This window comes from Juglans regia, chromosome 7 (genome assembly GCF_001411555.2).
Source record: "Juglans regia cultivar Chandler chromosome 7, Walnut 2.0, whole genome shotgun sequence".
NCBI lineage: Eukaryota > Viridiplantae > Streptophyta > Magnoliopsida > Fagales > Juglandaceae > Juglans > Juglans regia.
The window spans coordinates 42,902,543-42,928,559 of record NC_049907.1 but is presented as its reverse complement, the minus strand read 5'-3'; the positions used below and the strand labels follow the sequence as shown (position 1 = coordinate 42,928,559).

The 26,017-nt window shown below is 34.3% G+C and overlaps 2 protein-coding genes and 1 pseudogene across 5 annotated transcripts; 2 read left to right on the top strand and 1 right to left on the bottom strand.

Moving 5' to 3' along the window:
- Positions 1 to 2,805: 2,805 nt before the first annotated feature.
- On the top strand, positions 2,806 to 9,440 carry LOC109001952 (3-oxoacyl-[acyl-carrier-protein] synthase II, chloroplastic-like). Of its 2 annotated transcripts, none has more exons than XM_035692103.1 (14): positions 2,806 to 3,138; positions 3,264 to 3,703; positions 4,171 to 4,382; positions 4,462 to 4,665; positions 4,800 to 4,910; positions 5,006 to 5,101; positions 5,275 to 5,320; positions 5,410 to 5,489; positions 7,370 to 7,438; positions 7,551 to 7,635; positions 7,916 to 8,070; positions 8,148 to 8,228; positions 8,795 to 8,854; positions 9,172 to 9,440. In XM_035692103.1, the coding sequence occupies exons 1-14, from the start codon at positions 3,116 to 3,118 to the stop codon at positions 9,286 to 9,288; spliced, it is 1,779 nt and encodes a 592-aa protein (XP_035547996.1). In that variant the 5' UTR covers positions 2,806 to 3,115; the 3' UTR covers positions 9,289 to 9,440. The 2 variants fall into 2 exon arrangements, with proteins under 2 accessions (XP_035547996.1, XP_035547995.1); XM_035692102.1 differs by having other exon boundaries at positions 5,239 to 5,320.
- Positions 9,441 to 10,694: 1,254 nt separating this feature from the next.
- LOC109001951 (25.3 kDa vesicle transport protein-like) lies at positions 10,695 to 15,513 on the bottom strand. Of its 3 annotated transcripts, XM_018979463.2 has the most exons (7): positions 15,250 to 15,442; positions 14,953 to 15,066; positions 14,206 to 14,432; positions 13,499 to 13,659; positions 13,247 to 13,393; positions 12,290 to 12,366; positions 10,703 to 11,165 (listed from the first exon to the last, which is right to left on the bottom strand). In XM_018979463.2, exons 3-7 carry the CDS (start codon positions 14,391 to 14,393, stop codon positions 11,082 to 11,084), a joined length of 657 nt encoding a protein of 218 aa, XP_018835008.1. In that variant the 5' UTR covers positions 14,394 to 14,432; positions 14,953 to 15,066; positions 15,250 to 15,442; the 3' UTR covers positions 10,703 to 11,081. The 3 variants fall into 3 exon arrangements, with proteins under 3 accessions (XP_018835007.1, XP_018835008.1, XP_018835006.1); XM_018979462.2 differs by lacking the exon at positions 14,953 to 15,066 and having other exon boundaries at positions 10,695 to 11,165; positions 14,206 to 14,414; positions 15,250 to 15,513; XM_018979461.2 differs by lacking the exon at positions 14,953 to 15,066.
- Positions 15,514 to 23,041: 7,528 nt separating this feature from the next.
- LOC109001932 lies at positions 23,042 to 25,692 on the top strand (annotated as a pseudogene).
- Positions 25,693 to 26,017: the final 325 nt, after the last annotated feature.

Sequence of the window (26,017 nt, the reverse complement as noted above, 5' to 3'; positions counted from 1 at the left end):
TATAAGCCTGAAATTATACCCACTATGTACGAGTTGCAGATGTAATAAAGTGGGGGCGGTCATATGAAACGCCCCCTTGGCTGCAAGTTTAGTAACGCCTTAAAAGCCAATGTTATGCCTAGAAATTTAGGGCACTTAAATTGCACTTTAATGGCTGGGTTTTGCCCTGACGTGTAAAATGAAATTGAGGGACTAAATAAATGGTCCTCGTTCCTTTGTTACGTAGGCTACCAAAAAGGAGAATGTTGAAATCTTTCTCTCGACGAGTCTCCCATGATGCGTTTGGATGTTGAAGTAAGTTGAGTTGAGTTGAGATGATAAAATATTGTTAGAATATTATTTTTTAATATTATTATTATTTTAAAATTTGAAAAAGTTGAATTGTTTATTATATTTTATATTAAAATTTAAAAAAGTTATAATGATGAGTTGAGATGAGTTGAGAGATCTTGTCATCCAAACGAAGCCTAAAATGGAGTATTTAGATTGTAGAAAATATAGATGTTCTGGTTTTTTATCAAGTTTGTTATTTAAACCAGTTTATAAATAACATTTTTCACAAGGAAATCTTATTGAAACCAAAAATTATAGAGCCTACAATAATAATAATTAATAATAATAATAAACGTTGTTGTTCATTTAATAAAAAGTAATGTTACGTAAAGTTTTCATTTAGAAATTATATGTGTAAGTTTAGTTAATTTTATCTTTAAATTTTTTTAAAATTATAATAATATTTTTTTCTATTTAATGAAGAGTTTGCATCTGTAATTCTCATTTAGAAACTGTAAATAAAATTTATGTTTAATAAATGCCCTTTGCTTTTGGTGTCTTGTATCCTTTACCTTTGGTAATGGGCAATGTTAAATGCTGACGCAATTACCGTCCCAAGTTGGAATGAGGGAGTCGGCGAATAAAAATTAATAATCCCAGTTTGGGTGGTCCTTGGGGAATAACATCAACATCCCATGCCTAAAGATCAGCTACTTATCCAATGCATTTCGGGATGACTTTCGTATAGATTCGAATAAAGAGGCGTAATGCATTGTCAACTGTCAATGCACCGACTGATACCCACGAACTTTTTTTTTTTTTTTTAAAAGACCAATGCTACGAACAATTTTTAAATAAAGATTATATTATAAGTCTAATTAATTTTATTTTTAAATTTTTTTAAAATTACAATAATATTTTTATCAAAATTATATATATTTTTTTATTTAATGAAAGGCTTACACGTACAGTCTCTAAATAGAGACTACAAATAGAATTTTTATTTTTTTTTAATATTGTTTGTATACCTAATATTTTTTAGAATTGTACTATATAATTTTTCCTATAAATCTCATTTTATTAATTTTTAACTTGAAAAAATAATTTTTTTTATAAATTTTTATTAAATACAATTAATACTTTTCTTATTTATAATATTAAAACAGTATTTTTCTTAATTTTGATCATTTTGATCCTCAGTCATATGTGATAATGCGTCGAATTTTGAAAAAAAAAAAAATTGTGGGTATCGATTAATGACGAAATAATATTATTGGAGCCCTTGATTTTTCTGGTTTCAAGTTTATCGAGTTAGACTTCGTTTGGAATTAAAATTCCTCTCAACTCATCATTATAATTTTTTCAAATCTCAACACAAAATATAATAAACAATTCAACTTTTTCAAATCTCAAAATAATAATAATAATAATAAATAATATTCTAACAATATTTTATTATCTCAACTCAACTCAATTCAACTCACTTCAACATCCAAACGCACTCTTAAACTTACTAAACGAACATAATATATGTAATTAATTACTAATTTCATAAATTAAAAGTATTAAATACAAAATAATATGTTTAATTTATATTTAAATTAAAAGTATTTTTAGTTTTCTAGTGCCTTTTTTTTTTTTTTTTTTAGCTTATGATCTTTTAGTTTTGTAGCTAATAGGCTCATAACCTGTACTAAATTTTTAAGAGAAATTCTATTTGCAGTCCTGAAGTGGGGACTGTATGTGCAGGCACATGCTTAAATGAGAGAAAATATTATTTTATGAGGGATAATTTTGTAACTTTACAAAATTTTAAAGTTAAAATAGCCTAGACCTGCACATGCAGTCTCCAAGTGGGGACTGTACCTAGCATTGCTCAATTTTTAAGGAAGTTAAAGGAGTGTTCCCATAATGATCTACTTCGAGGGCCAAGGTTATTCTGACACATTATATAAATAGCTATTGCTTTATATTTTTATCTAAGTATTGTTTGTGATATTTCTCGGCATAATTAAAATAGAAATAAATGACAATCTAATTCCATTTTAGTAATAAATATTATAAAATTCATTTTATTCCATTTGAGACTCTCAGATAATTTGAAAGTATTTTTTTTAATTTATACATTTATCTCACGGCCAGTTATCCCTATTTACTACTGATAGTTTCAAGTGAGAGAGACTCATAAAATAAATTTTATAATATTTATTAAATATTTAATATTATTTTAAAAAATTACTAAAATAATCGTAAATACTGTAAACTCCACTTTCTATATCTATATTTTTTTAATCTTTGGGTAGGTTTAAAGAGTGAGATGACAAATTTTAGTTTTAGATGAAAACTTAAAATATTATTTTTTAATATTATTATTATTTTAAAATTTAAAAAAAATTAAATTAAGATTTAAAAAAATTTGAATTATTTATTATATATTTTATAAAAATTTAAAAAATTTATTTGAGACTCTAGTGGGAAGTACTACTGTAGATATCCCGTCACAGCTCCACTTTGTACTCGTACGCACTTGGTAGTTGGTATGCCTTCACGCCTTCCATTCTCTGCCTCACACGGCACTTGGCGGCTCCTATGCAAGGATGACTGATTCCAGAAACTAGAGCGTTTCAAATGGCTTCACTCCTATGTCATTTTCATTTCCGTCCTGGGTTTCTCTCCAATATAAAGCCACTATATTCTTCTTCTCCCTCTAGAGCCCATGAAACCCACTGCTCCTAATCAATGGAAATGATACTTCTCCCCTGTTTCCAGTCCATTTACTGCTGAATTTCTCAAAGTTTTCGAATTTCCCTTCTCGTTTTTTGGGCTTGGCTTGTCTTGGTTCATGGTTGGACTTTACTCAATTGGGTATTACATAGTTTCTTCAACATTTAGCCTCTTTGCAGCCTTGTTCCTCTGCTTCCATTCCTTCTATTGCTTACTCTTTATCTGGGTCTGTTCTGCTTTGGTCTGGTCTATTCGTGAACTTTCAGGATTATCGGTGTCTTCATCTGGGTCTTATTGGCTCTCTCTCTCTCTCTCTCTCTAATGGCGTCTTCTGCTTTAGCCTCTCCTCTCTGTACGTGGCTTGTGGCTGCCTGCGCTTCCGTTGCTTTTGAGAAAGACCAGCTTACGAGTTCCTCTATGTTTCACTCTCCAAAAAGACTGAGCCAATGGGCGAAGAGAAAGAAGCTCGTGTTAAAATACATTACTCGTGGTGGTGCTGGTTTTGCGAGTAACTTGCTTTCATGTAATTCTGGAGTTCAAAATCTGATGAGTTCTAGCCTCGCTTTCGAGCCGTGCAACGAGTATAATAGTTCTAAAGGGCATTATTCGTCTATAACCTTCTGTGGTGACACCGGGTTTTCACTTTTCGGGTCTAAGAAGGCCAGGAATCGAAGGCAAAGGTGCATAAATCGGGGTGCAAACTCTGGTAATTTTCCGTGTTTTTTTGGTTTATTCTAAACGTCATATAATGTTTTGATTTTGGTGGTTTCTGTTTTTTGTGTATGCTATGTTGTCATAACTTCAAAGATGCTTGTAGGTTAAGGTTTTGGTTAATGGGCGTATACGGTATATGTACGTGTGGGGCGTGTTTGGATTCTAGTTCATGTCAAGAGTTCTTCGTCACTTTTCTTTTTCTACTTTCGGTATTATGTACGGTATTATTTAGGGAGTTTAACTCAGTTAATTGCTGCTTGTCTCGGTTCGTAAAATTGAAGCTTGATATGAATAGACATTAAATGCAATTTCGGTTATTTTACATAATTCAATGATTTTAGTGCTCGTGATAGTATTTCAGGACGTTCTGGAAAGTTGATAATATGTTATATGTTGTTGAATCTAGCCTCTGGCATAAATGCTTACCAAACTTCAAGCGTAGGGACTCTTTTGCTACAGTTTCAGGCAATACTCTGGCAGTGGCCGTGAGACCTGCAAATGGGGTCATCACAGAGAAGAAACAACTTGTAAAGCAGCGGCGGGTTGTCGTGACAGGGATGGGTGTGGTAACCCCTATTGGTGACAATCCAGATGTCTTCTACGATAATCTTCTTGAAGGTGTCAGTGGCATAAGTGAGATACAGAGTTTTGACTGCTCTCCGTTTCCAACGGTACATATATCTTTTTTGCTAATTTCCAGACTAGAAACGGGTTGCCTGTAGGTGTTGATTATAGTAATCTTCCTAACAGAAAATTGCTGGTGAAATCAAGTATTTCTCGCCAGATGGATGGGTCTCACCAAAACTTTCAAAGAGGGCAGACAAATTCACTCTTTACTCTCTCACTGCTGGGAAGAAAGCATTAGCAGATGCTGGCATTACCGAGGAAGTTCTTGGAAAGTTAGACAAAAATAGATGTGGAATTATTATTGGCTCTGCGCTGGGAGGCATGAGGGTAAGTGAAAGTAGAGAGCATGAGATTCATTCCATATTGCAGCATCATTTGCTTCAGGACTTCAATTCATTAAAACACATGTTTCCATTCTCATTTTTTCTACACCATCTATATTAATGAGACATTTGAATCAGATTTTTCATGATGCAATAGAAGCACTGGAGGTTTCCTACAGGAAAATGAATCCTTTTTGTATACCTTTTGCGACAACCAATATTGGTTCTGCTATACTGGCAATGGATTTGGTAAGTTCGAGGACAGTGTTGCTAGAAATTTAGAACAGGCCAAGAGCTCATAGTTGCTGCAACCTTCTAGATGTTCATAAGTTAGTGAATTGCAGGGATGGATGGGTCCAAACTACTCAATCTCTACAGCTTGTGCAACAAGCAACTTTTGTATACTGAATGCCTCACACCATATTATGAGCGGTGAAAGTGTAAGTGCACAACTTAGTCCTATGCAAACATTAGGTGGAATTTGCATTAGTATTTTACATTGATTTGAAAGCTCGTGTGGTCGATTGTCTTTCTTCATTCTACTGACTGAGTTTTCATATCCTAAAATGGTAACTAGGCCAAATACTGCTATCTAATTTGTGGGCATTTCCAGGACATGATACTTTGTGGCGGATCTGATGCAGCAGTTCTTCCAATAGGCAACATACATGCCTTTCCAATCCTGAATTTGATTTAGACATTATGCTCGCTGTATTTTATTCATCCACTTTGTGAATTGCTACTGCAGGCTTGGGAGGTTTTTCGGCATGCGGAGCTCTTTCACAAAGAAATAGTGAACCAACCAAAGCCTCCCGCCCCTGGGATACTGTATTGCTTCTAAATTTCTGTCGTCTTCTTGGATCATACTTTGAATTTTGATATTACTAAGTCAGATTCATAAGCTCTGGTTTTAAATGACAGCTCATATATGATAGTATGTGAAGTAAGGCTAACTCCCTTTTGCTTTTCTAGACAGAGAAGCTCTGTCTTCTCTCTAGAAAGAAAACCAATCCTTCCAAGTGCCCTCGCCGGATTCCTTTTCCTTTGTCTCTTCCTTTCTACTACCTATTTGTGAATATGCTTTTATAGTAGTCTTTTTCCACCGGCGCGGATTTTCTTAGATCTGCTGCACTTCGGCCATGACAGTCGACACACGACCCACCATGACGTTCCCCTCCCGCCGATCTACCGGGACAACCCGCGCCCAAAATGTCGGCGTGTGTCCCTCATGCGCTGTTTGTTTCCGCTCATGGTCTTCACGCCATTGTTTTTAATTTCGTACCGTACCGGCCGGTACGGCCGAAATTTTTCGTTTCGGCCGTCCGGCCGGTACAGGTACTAGATATATACCGTACCGGCCAAAATACCGGCCGTTTCGGCCTAAATTTCGGCCTGTACCGGCCTATATTTCGGCCGGTACCAGCCGATATTTCGGCCTGTGTTTTTTTTTTTTCGTTTTTTCAAACTACAAGTTTATTTTTTGACCCCCAATTTTGGATTAGACTATTTATAATTTATATGTATGTATGTATTTATATATAATTTATTCATATATAAACTATTATTTTAGAATATAATTGTTATATATATTTATATATATAATTTATTCATATATCGACTATTCCGAAACGGTACACGAAACGGTACCGGTACCGAAATATTTCGTTCCAGTGTCTTGACCGGTACGCCATCCGGTACGGTATTCAAAACATTGCTTCACGCGCCGCCGCACTCCAACAGCTCAGCCGACTACACGCGACGCAGCAGCAGACTCGCCACCCTCCAATCCTTCAGATCGGCCAGACCCCTCCTCCATTCCATCGGCGCGTGGTCCTCACGTGCCACTCCAGAGGCATGGGTTGATTGTTCCTCCACTGCAAATCTACCCTTCCCCTGCTGGTCTATCTGGGTTATTGCTTTCCCTAACCGGTGATCTTGTGACAGAGACTAAGGATCTCACCAACAAATACCTCAAGACTTTCAACTACAGTGCATCAGCTTGCACCGTTTCCAGCGGTGGCTTACCTTTAAAACGTCTTTTAAGACAGTTCCCTCTTAGTAGGGCTTGAGTAGAGACCAAGAAATTGGTCTCTGAACCTGTTTTTTTTTTTCTTTTTTTACCACATTTGCACTGTGGTTGTTGTTTTGGGATGTTTTGTTTGGGAACCCCACCCCCTCTAACATGTATCATCTTTTATTTTAATTAAGTTTGCTTGCTTAGGGAAAAAAAAAAGTGAAGTAAGGCTAAACTCATAAGCTTATTTTCTCAGGTTGTAAGAAGTTGATAGGATTCCTTTCCCCTTGTTGTGGGGAAGGGGAACATGCGGCTTAGAAAAGGAAAGATATGACCAGGGTTTCTCTCGCTTTTGTGGCATTGGCTTGAGGATATGTCAAAAAACTGGAAATACTTGACTTTAATATAGCCCATAAAAATTGATACAGTTTCATAATGTTTGTCGAAATTTGTGTTCTCCAAAGTACAACTCAAATGTTTTCTTTGCCTTATTTTTAGGGCAAAGGGAAGACCAAAAGAGCAAGCGACTAGAAAAGAAAATATAACAGTAGTTTCTGAAATGATTATTGAACAATATTCTGTCACATCACTATCAACCACAATTTAGAGTTTTAGATTTCACGTTCATAATTAGGCACGTCATCTTCTTCTACCTATAACTCATTACTAGAGATACAATTTTGTCTATGAGCAGAAGCGGGACGGATTTGTTATTGGAGATGGAGCTGGGGTTTTGCTCTTAGAAGACCTAGAACATGCTAAGGTATTTGTTGTAAATGAACTTTTTTGCATTTTCCCAAATGGCCTCAATATCTCATATGTTGAGTTCTAGTATCTTAAATTCTTTTTTGTTACATTTGTTATAAATATGACAGAGAAGAGGTGCAAAAATCTATGCAGAATTTCTTGGTGGAAGTGTCAGTTGTGATGCCTATCACGTGACTAAGCCCCATCCTGATGGTAGGTACTTAAGTCTTTTGGATTACTCTGATAATGCTGGTTGACTTGTGTATTAGAATCAGAGTTCATATTTTCCCCGATCCCTTTCTATCTTTTCTCTACTCTATTTTGTTTCTATCAAGTAAGCTACCTATACAAATTCAAATTGGCTATTTTTCCATGGGGCTGGCTAGCTTCCCAGGTTTTGCTGGGAATATTATTTTGGCTCCTTATATTACAAAGTGCGTTTGATCCATATGAAGGTCTAAACTTATGGGCACTATTTTATGCCTGAAATCAGGGACTGGCATTGTTGTGTGCATAGAGAAGGCCTTGGCTAATTCTGGAGTAGCTAAAGAAGATGTAAATTACATAAATGCATATGCTAGTTCGACACCAATGGGTGATCTGAATGAATACCGAGCCCTAATCCATTGTTTTGGGAAAAATCCAGAGGTATGAGGAAAACAAATTTACTTAATTCCTAAATTATCAGACTTACAGTATTCTAGTCGGATTACTAATTTTTGCAGCTAAAAGTAAACTCTACAAAATCCATGACTGGTCACCTGTTAGGGGCCTCAGGTGCTGTAGAAGCTGTTGCAACAGTCAAGGTAGTTACTTTTTGCTTTCTTCATTGCATATTTGGGGAAAAGCACTCAAACCTGGGATTTGAAAGCTAGAAGCTCTGAAATACTAAATAGCATTCAATCCTTTGATGTCCCTAGACTTATGGACATTAACTAAAACTGAGAGAGTATGTGGACTCTGTTTTAATAGACGGTCATAGTTTATTCGTATGCCTCTATATTACAACTAATTTTTGGCTGACTGCCGGAGTTTCTGCACTGCATTATTGTGACTGTGGTTATCTGCTCTAGTTATTCCCTTTCTTGTTATATCGTGAACAGCTGGGGCTCCTGCATTTTAAAATTTTAAGCTGAGTAAGTGGTTTTTAAAGGGATTAATTTAAGGATTGGGTGGGATTATGATAACTAAAAATGACTTTCAGACAAATTTAATGACAGAAACATAGAGGAGAGGGAAAAAAATAGATTATTTTCCTCCGGTTTCGTACTTTAGTATATGATTGGAATTGATCCATTCATATGGAATTCAATGGGTTTCCTTTCTTTACATCATTCTTGTCTGTAAACTGGGTTTTCCATGTAAAATGCAGGCAATACAGGCAGGATGGGTGCATCCAAACTTGAATCTCGAAAGTCCTGATGAAGGCATGGTACGCTTCTGTTATTGTTGTTCTTCTTCTCCTTCTTCTTTTTTTGAAATCTAAGATCACCAAAATAACATTTATCATTTTGATAATAAATTTATATCCATCTTATCAGTCTCCCAGGACCATTTAAGTTTGGGTCCCTCTACATGGACCGACGGTTTTGACTGATCAGTGCATTTCTTCTGTCAAAACCTTCGTCCCCCTAGCATTTTCCTTTAAGTTTCATGGTGTCTTAAAGAACATTTAAGGCTTGTTCTTTTTGAATCTTGAAGATTCTTTGACTTGGTTTTAAACTTTTAAGCTATCCGAATCTGATCCAGGACATGAATGTGGTCGTCGGCCCGAGGAAGGAACCTTTGGACATAAAGGTGGCATTGTCTAATTCATTTGGCTTTGGCGGACACAATTCATCCATCTTGTTTGCACCTTATAAGTGAACTTCATGTGTAAACTCAACCCGAAACTAATGAGGATTGAGCTGATTTAGAGTAGTTGTTTTGGCTAATATTGATATGTTTGACGTACAGTATAAAATGGCATGTGGAATTCTACGTGATAAATGATATTGTCTTCTACTTTGCATCGATTAGCGACAGATGCTTCCAATAGTTGAATTATTAAGTAGACCAACCGCATTATGAGCGACCGATGCTTAGCTGGGGGGCCTCATTCAAAAACATGGCCCCCAATCCTTGTGGGACACCGTGCATTTTGATGGCTACTGAGTTACGATGGCCCGGTAATTGAACTTAGCAAAAGCTCATTATAATCACCTGTCCCACGATGACCCTGGCCTTCGGCATCACAATCACACTGTTCTTTCCCCCCACTTTATGCTCTTTCATGTACTTAAAAAAGAGCCTCAAGTGAGAGATTAATAAACATAAAGTAGATCTTACAATATTTATTACCTATTAATAATGTCTGAAATAGGCATACAGACGTCGATAAATATTGTATGACTTACTTTATGTGTCTCTTTTTCTCACTTAGAAGGTAGAAACATGAGTCTTTTGACTCAGAGAAAACCATTGCTAGGCTAAACGGTACAGTCCTGTACTGTGTTTCCCGCATAAACTTATCCTAAAAGACTTGTATGCATATCGGAACCAAAGACGAATACAGGTTTATCGATCATCAAAATGGTAGTTCTATAAACGAGGGTAATAATACTATCTAAATTAATAAACGTAGGCGACGACAACAACAGGTTGGTTTTGGAAGATTAATCATCATGACTTATAGTTTGAATGTGTGTAAGAACGATGTGGTAATTTAGAATTTATTTTATGAAAAATTATTCACATCAACTACTATTCACTACCCCACATACCACACTCTATAAAAAACACTCATACACTATGAAAAAAACTAATATGTGTGGAATGTATGAGTAAATAGTAATTGATGCATAGCTTTCCTCATTGACACAAACCACTCATCACACCCGACCCCATGAAACCGCCAAATGATTAAAGGACACTCCACGGCCCAATAACGCAAGACTTTTTGAGTATGTGTTTGTTTAAAGTAATAACATGACAGTAAAACCTGAAGTATTCATCTTTTCATGAATGTCCAAGGTTGCAGGAACTCTATTATTGTATGGAGTTTCTTAAAAAATGTAGAGATTTCCCGATTCAACTCAATAAAGTCAGTACACAGTTTCACATGCAAATGTGTCACCCAACGTATGGAGAAAGAGAAGCATTGAGGAATCGGGTCTCTTCAGAACCACCCTCATTGAGCAACAAGACACTAGCACAAAATCTATAAAAGTCAAGTTGGTTAAATGCCACTAGATAGGAAGAACAAATAATTCAGCTAGAATTAGAGTAAAAAATCAAAATCAAAATCAAAAGCCAAATGAATTAGAAAGGTTGATATGATAATGTTTAAAGTACGTCAATGTAATGGTCAAGAGAAGCATATTAAAAGTAGCAACTAACAAACATTTTGTCAAGATTTCTCATAATTTTGAACAAATATATTTTGGCTCTTTATCTGGTCTTAAAGGCAACAGGTCTCTCTTTCAAGGCTCCACATGCAGAGATCCATCACCGTTACTTAAAGACTAGTTCCCTCAGTCGAATCCATCCATGAAGACTAGAATTTATCTTGAAACACAATTCAAGTACATATGTGGATGGGCAACAGACCTGAAGTCTAGACTATTATGCCACCAGAAGCACAGGAGAAATGTGCAAAGTTTTCAGAATAGTCAGTTGGATCACCAGATCTTTGTTTTGACCCAGAAGAGAAGGAAGACTACTCCAAACACAATGGCAACAGGGGCCCACTTCCGAATCAACGCCTGAAATTGAGATGAACAACCAGATAAGTAAACTTCATCTTCTAAACTATTTTCGGATACATACTTTTTTTTTTAAATAAGATTGTCAGATACATACACACACACGCACATAGATATACATAAACAAAAAATTAAAAAAATTAAATTCAGGTACACGAGAAACAATTTGATCTAGAGAAAAAGAACAAAGCAGCCTGATGGAGGCTAAGAAAAGCAAATGTCATGACTCTGTCGAGATAAACAAATAAGTGCAATGAAGATAATTTCTGCAACAAAGATAACAAATAAGAAGTTCATTGGTTATCTCTCTCTCTCTCTGTGCGCACACGTGTGTATAGATCTAATACCATGTATGGCTACAAACATAGATGGTCAGGTAGTCCCTTTTGCATCAAAATCTTTACTAAGACAGGTGTCATGTGTAGGTCTCATCCAAATAACCTTTCGTTTACATTTGCTTATATATAAGAAAAATACTTACATCTGAATGAGACAAGATGGCTCAATTAAGCTAGAGGCACAAATAATCAACCAATGCCAATGAAACCATTAAGTTGGCAGCCTTCTAGTGGGAGTTCACTAATCAAAAAAATTTCTAGTGGGGGTCCTCTCTATTAACATTATCTGCCATGATTTTCTATGTATATATACATTGAAAAATGTGCCAGGCTGTAGCTCAGACAGAGTTAAAACCAGCTCAACTAACTGGGGTAATGTTTGGAAGATTGCAAGCTGTGCATTACCACAGGAAGGGTAAAATCACATTATATAAGAAGTTTCAAGCAACAATAAATATGCCTTCACAAGACCTTATTTATGTGGGCCATAGCTATAGATTTTAATGGTACCAAATTCCTTGACTTCCTTGTATCTATTTCTAGCTCTTCATTAGGTGCACTCACTTGTATACTTCCTGTGTACTTGGGCTATGCCTATTTTAGTATCAATTCAATTTCTTTTTACTTATAAGAAAATAAACAAATATGTCTTCACAAGCATGTCTGTGCACCAAACAGATTGCAACTTCAGTAGTAAATTTGAGTATGCTCACAAGGATTCCCACATGCCAAGAGTTTAGGAGGATGAGCCTCATGTATATTGTGCATTAATCTGATGAAACTAACCTGTCGATTTAAGTCTCTTGCCTTATCAGCATAAATACGAGATTCTGATGTTAACCGACTAGACATTTCACTGACCTCTGCAACATTGAAATTTGGAATAGATTATACAACCTGCAACACACATGCATATACTCTCTACAAAGGGAAAAGTAGAGGGATCTATCAATCCAGGAGAAAGAGGGGAAAATAACAAATTCTATCCATTCTTCTATCAAAAATCTTGAAAAACATTCGAAAATTTTAAAAGAAAAAAGAGAGGATTACAACTACAATTGTGGGTTGACACCTTACAATTTGATTTCCAAACATAACTTCACATTGGACAGGTGTTTCAATCAACTGCATGCTGCATAGCGGTCTCTTCAAAGACAATAGCAAACACTAATTTGATTGTAGCATGTATACTCACAGACCCACCTAACCAAGATTTTATTGCAATTATGACTTCGTGCTCTTTGAAAATCCTCATGGTACAAGATAGGTTCCTGATATAGCAAAGGGAGATCCCTTTACAAGTGGGTGGATGTCCATTGCTCCCTACCCTTGTATAGACCATGGTGAATACATATACATGTGCATATATATATATATATATATATATATCTGTGTGTGCGCGCGCGTGTATATGTATATGCAGATAATATCTTATTGTTTTGAGACTAAATACAACCATCAATCAACAACGCAATATACATACATGTGTTTCCAAGCACATTCATACAAGCACTCCAAGACATTGAATGATGTTAGCTTTGGAGGGACCATATGAGCCACACGAGTGTGCGCGCGTGTGCGCGCGCTTGCGTTTAAGTTGCATGAGTTCCATACATTATGTTGCATAGCTTCAAATGAACACCAGAACAAACTGATATAACTAAATGAAGGTATTTATTTTTATTTATTTTATTAGTGACTAAATGCTGGTGTTTCTAAAAAACAGAAGGATGAAAATCTTACGGTCCAACTTTTCACCAACACCAAGAACTTCCTGAACATTGCGAGTCATTATTTGGTGCACTTCATAGAGTTCATCGTTCAACTTTGCAATATTACGCTGAGTATGAGTGTCTTGATACAGTTTCTTTGTTTTCTGTATGAACGTGTCTTTAAACATAAAAAAAAGGGGCAATAAACCGTCAGTAGAAGCATAAAAAGTAATGCTGACTACATAGAACAAAAGATGACTACATAGAAAAAGCCAGACCCTACCAAATTTGATGAAGGCATACGGTCTGGCAGCAGTTTCAATTTGAGCCCCGTTAACACGCTCAAATTCGTTCTTGAGGTCTTCAAGGTATTGAAAGGCAAGTTTCTTAGGATAAGCACGGTCACACATTGTCAAGTAACAAACTCGTCCTTCGATGATATAACTAAGAAGGTGCGTTAAGGTAGCATTACTTTGATGATATAACAAACTCATCCCAACATTCAGAAAAAATCACTACTTTGATGGAGTGTATAGAAAACAAAATCAAATGATGCAAAAAGTAAGTTCCAACCAAAGCTTCCATAGCCTTTTTTAAGTGACCAAAGTTGCCATACCAATAACTGTGACGACTACATCTACATGAACTTAATTTCTCACACTCATCCACAATTCTTATTAAGTCTCCATAATCACACACTGAGTTTGAATGAAGCTCACAACTAATTAATTGGGATCAAGTAGTTGAGCCAAGTGAGTCCTAACAATACCAGAATTTCCAATTTTTTTCACAAGTAATACTGGAAAAATAATGAAGCAATGAAGAAGCTCCATGCATACTTTTTTAAAAGAGAATAAATCTAAAGGGGCGTAACCCAAGTACAAAAGAAGCATATGAGAGAGACCCACTTCAGTCACATGAAATAAAAAGAAAGAACTAGGGATATAAAAATGCAATGGCGTGACAACTTCACAAGGGAAGAAAGGATACTGGAAAATATAGGGGCCAGTTTCAATTGACATCCTGGAAGGCTCATTCTGGCCTCTCGAGAGGTTTTTAAACAAAGCCTTGACTTGCTGTTTATAGAATTCTGCATCTCTCAAATCACGGCCATCATCCAGTCCCTCTACTAGTAAAAGGCCATCAGTAACACGGGCAATCATCGTCAACTTCACCATCTTCAGCTCACAACTTATCAGCTATACAAAAAATAAAAACTGAAGACAATACATTACCCACTTGACTCAACCCAGGAGATGATGAACAAGCCAAACGTCGCCAAAGAATAAATGCTAATATACAAATTAACAAAGAGTCGACTTTGTATATAAATGAACAGCCGCATGCATATAATCAAAGAGCTGATAATTCAAGTGCCTAGGATGCCTTTGATAATTCAACAATTGAAGATTCGATTGGCCATGTCCAAAATATTAGCTTGTCAAGATTTAATAACCTAGCCTCCAGCCCAGCAAATTTAACTAATGTCCCACAATGCCCTTTAAGATTTACACGCAGTGTTGATAATAGGCTCTGCTGCCACAACTCTTCAATTCAATTCAATTCTTGGATTCCCATCATGCAACTCCCATTTTGAAAAAATTATAAGACAAAAAACAAAGACCCAAGAACTGGTTCTTGTGAGAATTGTGCTGGGCAAGCGAGAGACACTGGTTAAATAGCATAAAAAAAACCCATTTTATTACATTCACTAAAAGAAGAGATCCCAAAAATAACCTAATTCTTGGTCTTCTTCAAAGCTATGGATTTAACTGCGATTATATCGAACGATTAGCATTCCCACTTTGATCAAGATCTCCGAAGATATAACAAGGCATCAAAGTAAGCACCCTGAGCCACCAAAATCGTATCTTAACACCTTTTGATAAATACCAATAAACCCAATTGAGCAATTTGTTGAAAAATCACCATAAAATGCATAAACAACGTAGTTGTTAAATTCCCATCTGAGAAATTAGACTAATAAAACTCAATAAATAGCATATATAAAACATTGATATTTATCGGACGTACCCGGTTATAGCATTTGAACTTAGCTTTTGATCTGGAGGATCTGGTTGACGGTGACGACGATGCTCAGAATCCGAGCAGGAAAATGCTAATATAAGGTTTTGGTCCTTCGGAATTTTTCTTTTTTTTTTTGAAGGGATTCCTTTGGATTTGAATGACAACAATGAGAGAGGGTCTTTTAAGTACTGAACGTTTGTTGTCGTACAATCAAATTGGCCGGAAAAGATGAGAAATGTACAGTTACTGAAGGAATGTTAATAAAAAAATAAAAAATGTAGACAACTTCCTATTTTTTTTTAAAAAATATATTAAAAAATTTTAAAATTTTTAAAAAATATAGTATATGGAGGATGGAAAGTTATGTAACATTGCTCATAAAAAAATATATATATATATGAGAAATGATATTTGTTGTATAGAAAATGCTTGGATCCCGCTGGAGCTCCCGCTCCATGTTTTTTTATTTTTTTTATTTTGTGATTAAGAAAATGTTATTTAATAATATTATAATTTTTTTTAAAAAAAATTTAAAAGTGTTAAAAAATATTTTTTAAAAAAGAAAAAAATTCATAATATTATTAAACAATATTTTTTTAATCACTAAAAATAAAAAAATGAAAATAAAAAAATAAAACAGGAGCTCCAGCGTAATCCCTAGCATTGTCCTTGTTGAATTAGGTTTGCAAGTTTTGGATATTTTTTTGAAAGAAATTAGGTAAATCTAAGATCTACATGAAAAATTTATTTATTTTAATAGTGAACTTTATTTTTTCAAATAGAGTGTGTGAGACTTGTACATTTTAAAATTATATATTAATAAAACATTAAGAAAAAATTATAGGTTTTTAGTTATTATCGTGAATAATTATATTATTTAAAATAAATGATAAATTTAAATTTTTTACACTGATTTGTATATTTATTTCAAATGAAATGATTGTAATCTAAATTTAAAATTATTTTTAATAAAATAAAATAATTATATTAATCGATTATAGCATAATTAAAAGGCTCGGTTTGGATGCGTAAACTAAGGGTGTAAATTTAAATCGAAAAATTGATCTAGAATCGGTTCTTGAATTATGCAAACCGATCGAAAAGGTCCAGTTCCGATTCTACGATTTCTGGGACCGGACCGGTTGGGAGAAAAAAATATAAAAATTAATATTTTATATATAAGTTATATATATATAATATATAATTATATGTGAAATTTGTATATTTATATATATAATTATATATCATATATGAAATAATTTCATATTATAATTTATAAATTATAATATAAAATGTTAATCTTAAATATAAACATTTGTAATTTGTTTGATCATATGTTATTAATATAATTATATATAAGATCATGTTATTATAATTTATAAAATAAAAATTTAACTTGAAGATTAGAATTTAATTGATCATATACTTTAAACATAAAATATATATATTAAATTATATTATATATAATCTAATATATTATATAGCTATACTAATATATAAGTTTATAACTAATACTAATATATAACTATACTAATAGTATAATATTAATACTATTATATAGTCTAATATGTTATATAGCTATACTAATAGTATAATATTAATACTAGTATATAGTCTAATATGTTATATAGCTATACTAATATATAAGTTTATGACTAATACTAATATATAACTATACTAATAGTATAATATTAATACTATTATATAGTCTAATATATTATATAGCTATACTAATATATAAGTTTATAACTAATACTAATTTTTTTACTGAAACATATTTTTTTTATTAAAACAGATTTTTTTAGTAGTGCAGATTTTGTAATAGGAACAGATTTTTAGAACAGATTTTTGTATTAACAAATTTTTATTTTTTAATGTCAAACTTACATTTTAAAAAACTGGAAAACTGAATCGAAAACTAGTAAAACCGGAGATACGGGTTTAGGAGGGTAACCGGTGCGTAATCGGTTTTGAAAAATACAAAATTGATACATACTGGTTCGGTCCTAAATTTTATCCCAAACCGGACCGGACCGGACTGGACTGGTTACACCCCTGGCGTAAATTATCTCATTTGAGTTGTACTTCATATTTCATCTACCTATCCAAACGACATAATACAAAATTTTATCTCATCTCTGATTTTTCAATCATTGCTACAATGATAATACAGCACTGCTATAGTTGATATGCTATAAAATTTCATCTACCTCTACAGTAACGCTACAATACCGATACAATAACGTTAACTACCACATTTTTAATATATATAATTATCTATTAGAATTTTTTATTTTATTGTAATATATAATTAGAAAATATATATTTCAAATTTTATAAAATATAGGATTACAAAAAGTCATAATTAGAATAATTTCGTTTAACAAATAAATGCTTTTATATTTGGGAATATTGAAATAATCATGACCAACTACAAAAATATATTTTGGGAAAGTCAAAATATTTATGAGTTTTTAAATTAATAATAGATATTACTTATTTTTAATATATTCATAATATTTTTCACCCAATAATTAAAAATAATTTTCAATAATTGGTGGAACCATCACTTTATCAAATCTCTAAAAAGTTAAAATCATTACATCTCATCTCACAATTCAAACATACTTTTTTTTATAAAATATATCATCTCATCTCACTATTCAAACACACTTTTTTACAAATTATCTCATCTCATCTTAACTCAAAAACTTTATTACTATTCAAAATATATTTCGAAATATATCATCTCAACTCATATGAACAACATAACCAAACGAGGCTAAATGTATTATTATTCTTATTTTGAAGGTAAGAAGCATAAATTTTAATTGTGCAAGCTAATAGCCAAGGATGTTGATTGTAGAGTGAGGCACAGAAACTCAATTTACTCTTGCTAGTGGAGTGTGTTATGAAATTCATTGTAATTAAAAAAAAAAACTAAATGTTGATTATTTTACGTGAAATCCAATGGTGTATATATATACGTACCATATATTCTTTTTTTAAATCCAAAATAAATCTTACCACTCACACGAAATAGATCAAAAGTTTTGAATACCGTTTCATTGACCGTTTCAATCGAGATATTAAAATGAAATATTTTAATACTAGTATCGTTTTAGTGTACCGTTTCAAGATAATCTATATATATATAAATTAATTATATATATCTATAAAGTATGTTCCAAAATAAGAACAATATAAATTTTAAAAACATATATACATGATAAATTCAATAATACTTCTTATTACAAGTCTTAACAACACATAGTTATAAAGAGTTTTGTTACTCATCATCTCCACACACCATACATCACATTTATTTTTATTTATTTTAACTTTTTTTAAAATTTTTTATAGTTTTATTCTTCATAAAGTAATTAATTTTTTCTACTCATAATCTATACATAAAACATTTGGTAAGAAGAAAAATAAAAAAAAATTATGTGTGGAGTTTTGATAGGGATCAACCACTATGGCAATCTCGTGCCTTTTATTTATTTATTTTTATTATGCAAAATGCATCTCTCTCTCTCTCATCATCTCTCTCTCCAGCAGACGGCTCTTTCTCTCTCATCAGCCTCTCTCTCTCTCTCTCTCTCTCTCTCTCTCTCTCTCATCTCATCGTCTCTCTCTCATCAGCATCTCTCTCTCTCTTGTCGGGTGTAGTCGACGTGCACTGGGTCAGCGGCTTGGACTGGAGCAGCCGACATGCTTGGGGTCGGGGTCAGGTTGAAGACGAAGTCTCTGGGTGGGGAACTTTTTATGACGGGAAAAGAAATGAAGAAATTTCACATGAAATTTTAAATGAGGGGAACTGTGTGATGGGGAGAACGCGATGAGTGATACATAAAGTGTACAAACTGGCTGATACGCACAAGGGCGGATGCCAATAATATTTCATTGAGAGATAAATTCATCTCACTTTGATTTCATTGTAATAACAGTACCACATCAGCTATTTAAACCAAAGTTGACAGAGTCCATTGCATGGGGTTGCTTGTACACTTTTATAAGATCTGAGGAAGATCTAAAAAAGAAGAGTAATACTACATATAGTCGTAGAATACGCAAACGATGTGCAGTCGCTTTAAAAAAAAGTAGGATCCACTATTAAAAAATTAATTTCTTTTCATATGGGTCCCATATTTATTCATTTCTTTCAAAGCGACTGCGCGGTACTTGCACACTCATGACTGCAAGTATCATTTCTCAAAGAATAAATACGAGAGAGTTGACGCTAACCGAAAGGATTTAAAAAAAATTGAAAAACCGAAAATGCCCCATAGGCGAGTTTTAGAAAAACATATTTATGAAAAGCCCTTTGAATTCACTCTTAAGTACAAAATTGTCATTCACTTTTCAATAGCATTCTGAACCCATTTTTTTTATACCGGGCAAAATTTGAAAATCGGCCCTTATAGTTCGGTATTGATCGAAACAACCAGTATTTAACTTGGTATGAAACATCTACCTATATTGTGTCAAGTACTGTTCTGAAACGGTAAATTTTGACCGTACCAACCGGTACAAAATGGTTTTTAAAACTTTGCTACATACTGATATGATGGGTGGGATGGCCAAGGAACCAATCACTCATTTATGAATGGTTAGATCATCTTTTTTTTTTTCTCAACAAGTAAAGTATTTATAAATAAACTAACAGATACAATATACAAGTCCGGTGGGTGGGAGTCAATTATAGTCTTCCCAAAGCCAACACATGCTACAACACAAAAGTAAAAAAAAACAAAAGGGGTGATCGGACCAAAAGATTGACTCCAACCCAATTTCCACAATGGGAGACTGCCTGATGATGATTTTTAAGTAGTCTGATGAATAGACTATAGAACTGCAGCTAGAAGCCGCAATAGAAAGGGGTGTGCTGCAACGTGTTGGTCTGGACTGGCTGAAAGGAACTATCACATCCACTTTCACTCGATCCTTAGTTAGGGAAAGCGGGAACATAGTGTGGCAATCGAAAAATGTGACGAGTCGCTTGCGAGGGGGTTACTAGTGGTGGTGGCGCGCAGGCCACTGGAGTGAAAAGAACAATCGGATCTGGAGGATCCGAAGCTATAGATCTCGAAACTGTCGCACATGGTGGCAGAGTGCTCTCCAAGGCGCGGTGGCATGTGAGGCCAACGTGCTGCACCGATGGGCAGATTTCTTCCGCTAGTTTGATGATCGGCACCTAGAGAAGTTGAAAAAGGGGCTCGTGTCCACCCTAGGTCACCAGAAAGCCGCAGATCGACAAATTTAAATGGTGCTACTATAAAACTAAAAAAAAAAGAATAGATGAAAATAAATGCCATAACTGGCGAGGAGGGGAGCCGAAGCATCAACTCCCTCCCCCCAGTGAATAAAAAATCTTTTCGGGAGAGGCAATGAAGAGAAACGGCTGAGAGAGGAACACTGGAGAGAGAGAGATGATTAAGTGAATGGTCGGATCACCTTCGGAGGTATCAAGGGCCACCTAGTTTTTTTCTTATTTCAAAATCATCTTCTATATCATATAGAATGGGAAAATGAAAATTAGCTGATTATCTTTTAAATTCTTATGTTTACAATCCACACAAGTTCTATCTCAAATGGAATGATAGATGCATAAAATGGGTCATACGACATTTATTGCCCATTTAATTTTTTTCTAAATATTTTTAATGTTACAAAACCCACTCTATATATTAATTTCTCTCCTAGTTAAAATCTTAGAAATCAAGCAACAACATACTATGATCTTTTAGAGCATTAACATTGGCTCAACCAAATGCCATGGAACACAATACGGAATCATCTTAGTTTTGAGTCACACTAACTCAAAGTGGTTCAACATACAAGTGTATTTGGTTGTTGAAATCAGTTTAACCCATCTCAAACCGATCACATTATTTTTTTAATTTCTTATAAAAAAGTTAAATACATCCTAAGTTACTTCAACATTCAAACATATCTCAATAGAATTTATAAAATACTACTATTTATAGATCAATTCAGATCATATGAAATCATCTTAGCATTCAAACACAATCTAATCTCAACGATGATAGCAAAGTCATCTTATTTTTTATTGTTATTTGACCCGAGGTATAAGCTTTCATTTCCTTTTGTTTTGCACGTGTTATAAATTATGATAATTAAGAAAAATGATATTTACAGTTACGAAGTATATAAATATCACGTACTTTATTTTAAAAAAGTGAGTAAATATGAGTTTACATGAAAAAAATAATTTTTAATAATAGATTTATTTTTTTTTAAAAAGATTGAACGATATTTACATATTTTATAATTATATCGATTGTATCAAATATTACTACATTAAATATATGACGATTGATTAAAAAATAAAATATTACTTGTGGCTCTTCAAAACATGATAAAAAAAAAAGATCAAAAAATTAAAAAAGAATAATATTTTATTATCATAAAGAATTTTATTATCAGATAGCAAAAATGGAAGTGTGGTATTACCCAGCGATTCCGGTGACGTTACAATGATTATTATTGACATGAGTCAATAGTCATACGGCGAGTAGAGAAAGACAAAAAGTATTTGAAAACTCCTCAGCTTCTTCCTCTGACTTTTCCTTCCCCTCTTGCCAGCACTTCGTATATAAATAGAGCTGTGCTACTCCACAGCTGGGTTTCTGTTAGTACTTTTAAAATGTATTTTTTTTTTATATTTATATATATATTTAATATATTTAAATATATTTTAGAAAATAAAAAAATTATAATATTATTAAAAAAATTTTAGTAAAAAAATAATAATAAAAAAATAAAAAAATCATAACGATAAAAATTAATGATAATAATAACATTTTCCTTAAAAATAAATATAGATAAAATTTACTATTAAAAATATTTATTTTATATATATGATGTGATATCATCTAGATTATATATCTCTTTAAATATATATTGAAAATAATTAATTAAAAATAATTATACAATAAATATAAAATATGCACTGATATTTCTCTTGACATTAATCTTAAACCCCACCGGTCCAATCGGTCAGTCTCGCTGATCAGTTTCCCTCTTCACGGAGCCGAGTGTTTTTCCAAGTCTGACACTTTCGGTATCCTGCACCACGCTTTCGGCTTCCTCCTTTGCGACACATGAATGAAATGAATCGCGGTGGTAGTAGCCGTGGGCCGTGGCCGAGCTGCGTACGAACACAGGAGCACTTTCGGGGGGTTACATGAGCGGTCCCGATAATTCCGCGCCGCGCGTTGTCACTGCCCTATAGTTTACCGACGCCGTGGTTTTTTTCTTTTTCCATTTTATTCGTGTGAATGTGCCGTATGCATACTTTTTATCAGAGGGTTTTCGAAAAGGCAATCTCTACTTTACTTTCTCTTGGATTACTTTGCGACTGTGGAAACCGTTTGGAAAAATCCGACTACTGGCTTGAAAAAGACGCAAGATGAATGCGTGGGCTTAAAAAAGGCAGCGTGGTTCATTAGGTACGAAAAGTTGATGATTGTGTAGTTCTTTGTAACGCGTGACTCGTGAGAATTCTGGGATTCCGGGAATGAATAGTGATCAGAAGTTGCATGAAATTACGTTCTGAGGATATGTGCTTGGACTTCTTCTCTGCTTAATTCCTTGTGGCTCAACTTCCAATAGAATAGTGATCGGAACAAAAGTCATGCTGGATCTTATGAGTGACTTTTGGTTTGCTAAACGTTTTTGTATTACACAGACTAAAGGTTGGTGCGGACAGATCTGCCGACTCTTTTGGTTGTGAGGATAGATTGTCAATTAGTTAAAGGAAATTTTACCGAGGATGTCAGTGGATGGAGCTTCAAAGCAGTCTGAGCATAAGCAAAAATCAGACACCGCATATCAGGAGGAGCGTCTTTCACGTGATTTGGAAAATGGCTTCTCTTGATGTCCGAAGATCTCAGCTAGGAATAAATTCCCCAAGTGGCAGTAGACCATATTAAAACAATCCCAACGCTGGCTTCCTTCCCTTCAGATTGATGATCTTTCACACAGGTTGATAATTTCAGGCTAGCAGGTGAGGCTCATCTGCCCTCCATATCTGCTCAAATAGATGAGCCTTCCCCCAAGCAATTAAGGATCTAAAAAGTTCACAGCAGGCCGTGATAATTCATTACATTTAAATCTCCTTTACTTGTAAAGAATAGGGAAAGGCAGAATGAAATCAAGCTAGCTTACCGTGGAAGGGGAAAATGGAATTGTGTTGAGTTCTGGGATGGTACTTTTAAAGAATCACGTATCCTTCAGTGAGAAGATCAAAATAGTAAAAATATGCTGACACCTTGGTCTGGGTCCAGGAGGTTTCTACTTTCTATCAGCCTGGTGACCGTGATGGAGCAAAAGTGCATTTGAAGAAGACGTGCCTTGGTGAAAATTGGGACACTGAACTGAGTCAAGGAAATATGAAGATCACCATCCATTATAGCTGCTGAATTCTCTCATTGGGTTAAAAAAGCAATCGATGATTCATTTATTAAGATAATATCTAAAGTGTGCAATGTGGAAAACATACTTCCCGGGATTTCACCAAAAGTTTGCCTTACAAACCAAACGGCCAACTGGGTCTCCTCATGTTTGTTACACTCCTTTTCCATTTCATTCTAGCTACAATTTGTTTTTGTTGTTAATTTTCTTGGTTCCTTGTTTTCTTTTCTTGATTGTATCATCCAAAACTTGCAACTCCCTCAATTCACTAGCATGCACTTCAAATATGATTTTGTCATGTTTTATATGAGATCAATGACTTTGTTCGCATGCAGGGATCGTGATGAAAGCCCAAAAAGTAAAGGATTAGCCGTGATCTCCTTTCCCATTGGTGACATGGCAGAATTCTTACGTGGTGATCAGAGGGATGTTGTAAGGCAGTGAAGGTCGTGTTGGAATCAGGAGACATTCTTATATTACGTGGGAGATCTAGGCTGATGTTTCATTGTGCCACTGGCTTACTGCTATTCACTGCACCAAAGCCCCCGCTAGAGGAAACAAAGATCCGTTCTAGCCTTTGGAATCTTACTTTGACAGAAAATTGATAGGCTTGGTATATATTAAGTTGAAGCAGTCTCGAAGTGATTCTATACTCTCAAGTTTAATCATGATTTAGAAAGCAATATGAGCCTAGTGTTAATAGTCCTTCAGCTTTTGGGAAGGTGACTGAATTAAGAGACCAATAGTAGCTCACTTTTTCACTAACTAGACCTTTGTTTCAGATTTGCTCTGCATGAATCTGTCATGTATTTTTTATAAGCATATGTCGTAGAGATGAGTGAGAAGGGATGAAAAGGTGGATCCTTCCCAATATGAAACCAGGGTGAGAAAAGGTGTAATAAGGAGAAGGGAATGCTTTCAATCAAGGACAAGAGGTGCTCGTTTTGCTAGGTCGTACGCAACGATACGAATCTGTCGATAAAATCATGTATTCTTGGAAGATAGATCTACCTCTTAGGCTTCAATAATAATCTATTCATAAAGGATGGTGAGAGTAGAGTCTGTCTAGATCTCTTCCAGGCTATGGTGGGTGGTCTGCCATAACTTGGGGCATTACTTTATGTACGCATTGGTAGACCACATAATTCCCCTGAAATATTCAATGCTTTGGCCGCTTTATTAATCCTCCTTTTGGCAGCCAAATTTCACCAGTCACTAGAGCAAAGTTTGTTTGGTACAACATGCGCTTGTTTTTGCTTGAAGAACACTTGAGAAACTCCTATTTTATAAGCAAACCACAAGATCAACCACTCCCACTCAAAAAAAAAATGTTTGAATTGCATTTCATAGGTGGGATCCATGTAAGCTTATCAGCTTTGGACAGCATTAGTTATAACCATACAAGTACGTTTTACTAGGTATAAAAATCCTTAGAAATTCCTCAGTATGCATCCCATGCATTATTCAACAACGTTCCTTTTTCTCTGTAGTTGTTTGCAGCCTTTTTTGCTTGTTCTCATAGAACTAAACAAATCATAAACTGCTTAATTAACCAATGCATGTGATATTTCTGCTCCCAGGAAAGGGTGATGGGAAGAGGGTGAGCCAAGCTGGAGAAGCAGGGCACATGCTAGATGTATATTATCAGGTGGAAGATCTGAGCATTTTGCATGTGCTCTAGCTCTCCAGCTTGGACCCACTTTCTTGCAAGCGCAAGCTGGTTGGATGCATCGTGCAGCCCTTATCATAAAAGAGGTAAGTCTCTTGCTAGTTTATTGAAATAATACTTTTTTGCTTACGTCCAGTACTTTTCATTAGATTCATTACATGTGTATTGTTACGTTAATGAATGGGTAAAATTGGTTACATTAATGAAAAATTCCAAATGAAAATTCTCTTGCAACTTATTGTAATATTGTAGTAATTAAACATAAAAACATTCTTCATATTAGCTCTATCGATCTCAAATCTTGACTATCGGATGGTTGGATGGTAAAAACATAGCAACACGGCTAATCTCTCTAGAAGAGAAAAAAGCACTCTAGAAGGAAGTCATATAGAGTTATAAACCACTTAAAAGCCCATAAAATCAAATCAGACCAAAGCAAAGGAAGAAGTCTAACGGAGAAGATGTAATCAAATTGGGACAAAAGACAAACGAAAGTGAATTTATTTAATATAAAGATGAAAAAAAATCTGATGACAACTCATATTCCTCATGATGAGAAATAAAAAGACAAAATTTTCTAAAAATTATGATGAAAAAAAAAAAAAAGGATTATGTGAGTAGAAAGAAATAAACTCCTGACTTGAAAATGGTGTCTTTTATTATAAT